Source organism: Crocuta crocuta, unplaced genomic scaffold (assembly GCF_008692635.1).
Source record: "Crocuta crocuta isolate KB4526 unplaced genomic scaffold, BGI_CrCroc_1.0 scaffold68, whole genome shotgun sequence".
Lineage (NCBI taxonomy): Eukaryota > Metazoa > Chordata > Mammalia > Carnivora > Hyaenidae > Crocuta > Crocuta crocuta.
This window is the reverse complement of record NW_027532426.1, coordinates 2,694,651-2,697,175: the sequence shown is the minus strand read 5'-3', so window position 1 is coordinate 2,697,175 and position 2,525 is coordinate 2,694,651. Positions and strand designations below refer to the sequence as shown.

Genomic DNA, 2,525 nt, shown 5'->3' with positions numbered 1-2,525 from the left:
TTTTTTTTTTTTTTTTTTTGTATGTATGTTTGTTTGTTTGTTTGTTTAAAAAAAGGAACCGGGGAAAAACGGATTCTAGTTACAAATTGTCTTGGCCTCTCTCTTTCCTCTCAATCCACACTTCCTCCCGCCAAAATTAAAATCACGAAACGCTGAGACTAGGGTTTGGGGAGAGGGTGTTCCAGGTCCAGGCTCGAGCGCCCTGACTTATGCCCTCTTCAAGAAAGAGGGGGCGCCCGGCTCCTTTCTGCCTTGGCAGCTCGGTGTCTGTTATAATAATAATAATAATGATAATAATAATAATAACAACGACAACAATAGAGGAAAACGGTATCCCACAGCTCAGCTGCCCCCTTGCCAATGCCTTTGGGCCTGCAGAGGGGAAGAGGAGGAGGAAACCTAAGTGTAGGGATTGGGAATGGGGGGGGGGTGGTCTCCAGGGAGTGCCCTAGGAGGGATCCCTGGAGAAGTACCCCTGGGAAAGAGGAGGAAACCCCTTGGGGAGAGAGAAGGCGAGTCCCCTGGGGTAATCGAGGCTCCTGGGACGGGCCACCCACTGGTAAGAGGACTGCACTGCCCAGGAGAGGGTCAGTACCGGCGGCCCGCTCCCCGCGCCCGGCGCCAGGATAGGTGGGGGTCCCCTTGCGCTCGGGGGGCTGGGGACAAGGGTGCGGGCAAAGGCAAAAGAAAAAGAAAGGGGCAGGCGCGAGGTCTCAGTTATGGAAAAACGCATTGAGCTCCTCGTACATGGGGCCCCGGTCGTGGTGAAGGTGCATATCGTAAGACAAGAGATTCTCCGAGTGGACGCCCCCGCGCACAGCCGACGAGCCAAAGACCAGCCCGTGGCCCGTGGGCCGCGAGCCGGGCAGCGCCGAGTAGTGCATAGAGTAATGGTAGCTCTTCTCGTGGTCGGGCGACGAGTCCTGCTTGAGTGAGAAGTTNGGCGCAGTAGCCGTGGGTCCGCAGGGCGTGCGCCGCGCCGCCGCCCAGGCCGCCCGCCGCCTGGCACTGTGCGCCCGCCAGGCGCGAGCACGGGTACGGGTAGGGGTGCATGGCAAATGGGCCCCCAGAGCCATGGAAGCGGCCCGTGCCGTCGGCGCCCTGCTCCGTGAGGAAGTTGCGCGAGTTGAGCTGCAGGCAGCCTGCCACCAGGTTGGTGGTGGGCTGCGACAGACCCTTGCACAGCGTCTGCACGTAGGACACCAGGTCGGGCCGCTTGCCCGAGCGCAGGATCTCCGAGAGCGCCCAGATGTAGTTCTTGGCTAGGCGCAGCGTCTCGATCTTGGACAGCTTCTGGGTCTTGGAGTAGCAGGGCACCACCTTCCGCAGGTTGTCCAGCGCCGCGTTCAGGTCGTGCATGCGGTTGCGCTCCCGCGCGTTCGCCTTCTGCCGCCGCAGCTTGGAGCGCTCCAGGCGCGCCTTGGTCATCTTGCGCTTCTTGGGCCCGCGCTTCTTGGGCCGCTCGCCCTCTGCCTCGTCCAGCCCTTCCTCCTCCTCCTCTTCCTCCTCCTCCTCGCCCCCCAGCTCGCCTTCCTCCTTGACCTCGGCCAGCGCGGCCTCTGGCACCTCGTCTGCACGGAGAGGGACTGGCTTGGCGGCCCGGGCTGGCCCNGCTGGCGAACTTGGGCACGTCCGAGAGGAGACCGGGCTCGCTGAACAGACGGGTCAGCATGGTGCCTGAGGGCGCCCCGCGGGCAGCAAGGGGAGACAGATAGCACTGAGTGAGGGACGCGCTAGGGTCAGGCCGCCCCCCCTCCCCCAGCTCGCCTCCACCCCCAAGTCCCGGCGCCCAGGGCCCCCTGGATGCCCACCTCCCCCGCCTGCCCCGCCCAGAGCCGGCCCAGCCCTGTCCCCGGCTGCCGGCCCGGGTTCTCGGCCCAGGCCCTCTCCCCAGCGCTGGGCCCCGGCTCCGCCCCTTGCCTGAATGAGGGGCCGCTGCCCGAGCTCGGGGCTTCTCCGGGTCAGGGCAGGGACCGAGTCCCGGCGTTAGGAAACGGACATCTTCGCCCGGGGAGGCGACGCGCTCGCCCTGAACGCCGGTTCTCTCCGGGCTGTGGAGCAAGGCTGGGCGGCCGCGGGTGGGGACAGCTGCCCCGCACGGCTGCTCTGGCGGCCCGGGCCCCTCGACCGGGCTCCCCCACCCCTCCCGCGGCTCTCACCCCCACGCTCCCTAATCCAATTTGCAACTTGGCCGCGCGCCGCCCTCCGCCCGGCCCCCACCCCCGCAGCCCCAGTTCCAGAGGCGGGAGGACCGTCTCTCCTAGCCTTTGCGTCCCCGGCTCTCGGAGCCGGCTCCGGGCGGCGAGGACCTGGGAACCCGGGCATGGGGAGGAGACGGAGAGAAGCGAGCCCCGTCCGTCTCCCCTGCGGTCAGGGACCCCTTTACCCCCTTCAAACTGCCTCCCTCCTTCACGACTCTCCAGATCTCGTTGTATTTCGGTATTGATGGTGGGGGGTATCAAATTTGTTTCGTTTCTTTTTTCTTTTCCTTTTTTTTTTTTTTTTTTTTTTTGTGGGGGGGGGGG

General features: G+C 64.4%; 1 protein-coding gene across 1 annotated transcript in view; it reads right to left on the bottom strand.

The window, feature by feature from the left end:
• The window catches only part of NEUROD2 (neuronal differentiation 2), a 2,835-nt gene continuing 310 nt past the window's right edge, over window positions 1-2,525 (bottom strand). Inside the window, 3 exon segments of the mRNA XM_077779272.1 lie at window positions 1-942; window positions 944-1,612; window positions 1,614-1,677. Of these exon segments, the coding sequence (XP_077635398.1) occupies window positions 714-942; window positions 944-1,612; window positions 1,614-1,672 (957 nt within the window). The 5' untranslated portion in view covers window positions 1,673-1,677 and the 3' untranslated portion in view covers window positions 1-713.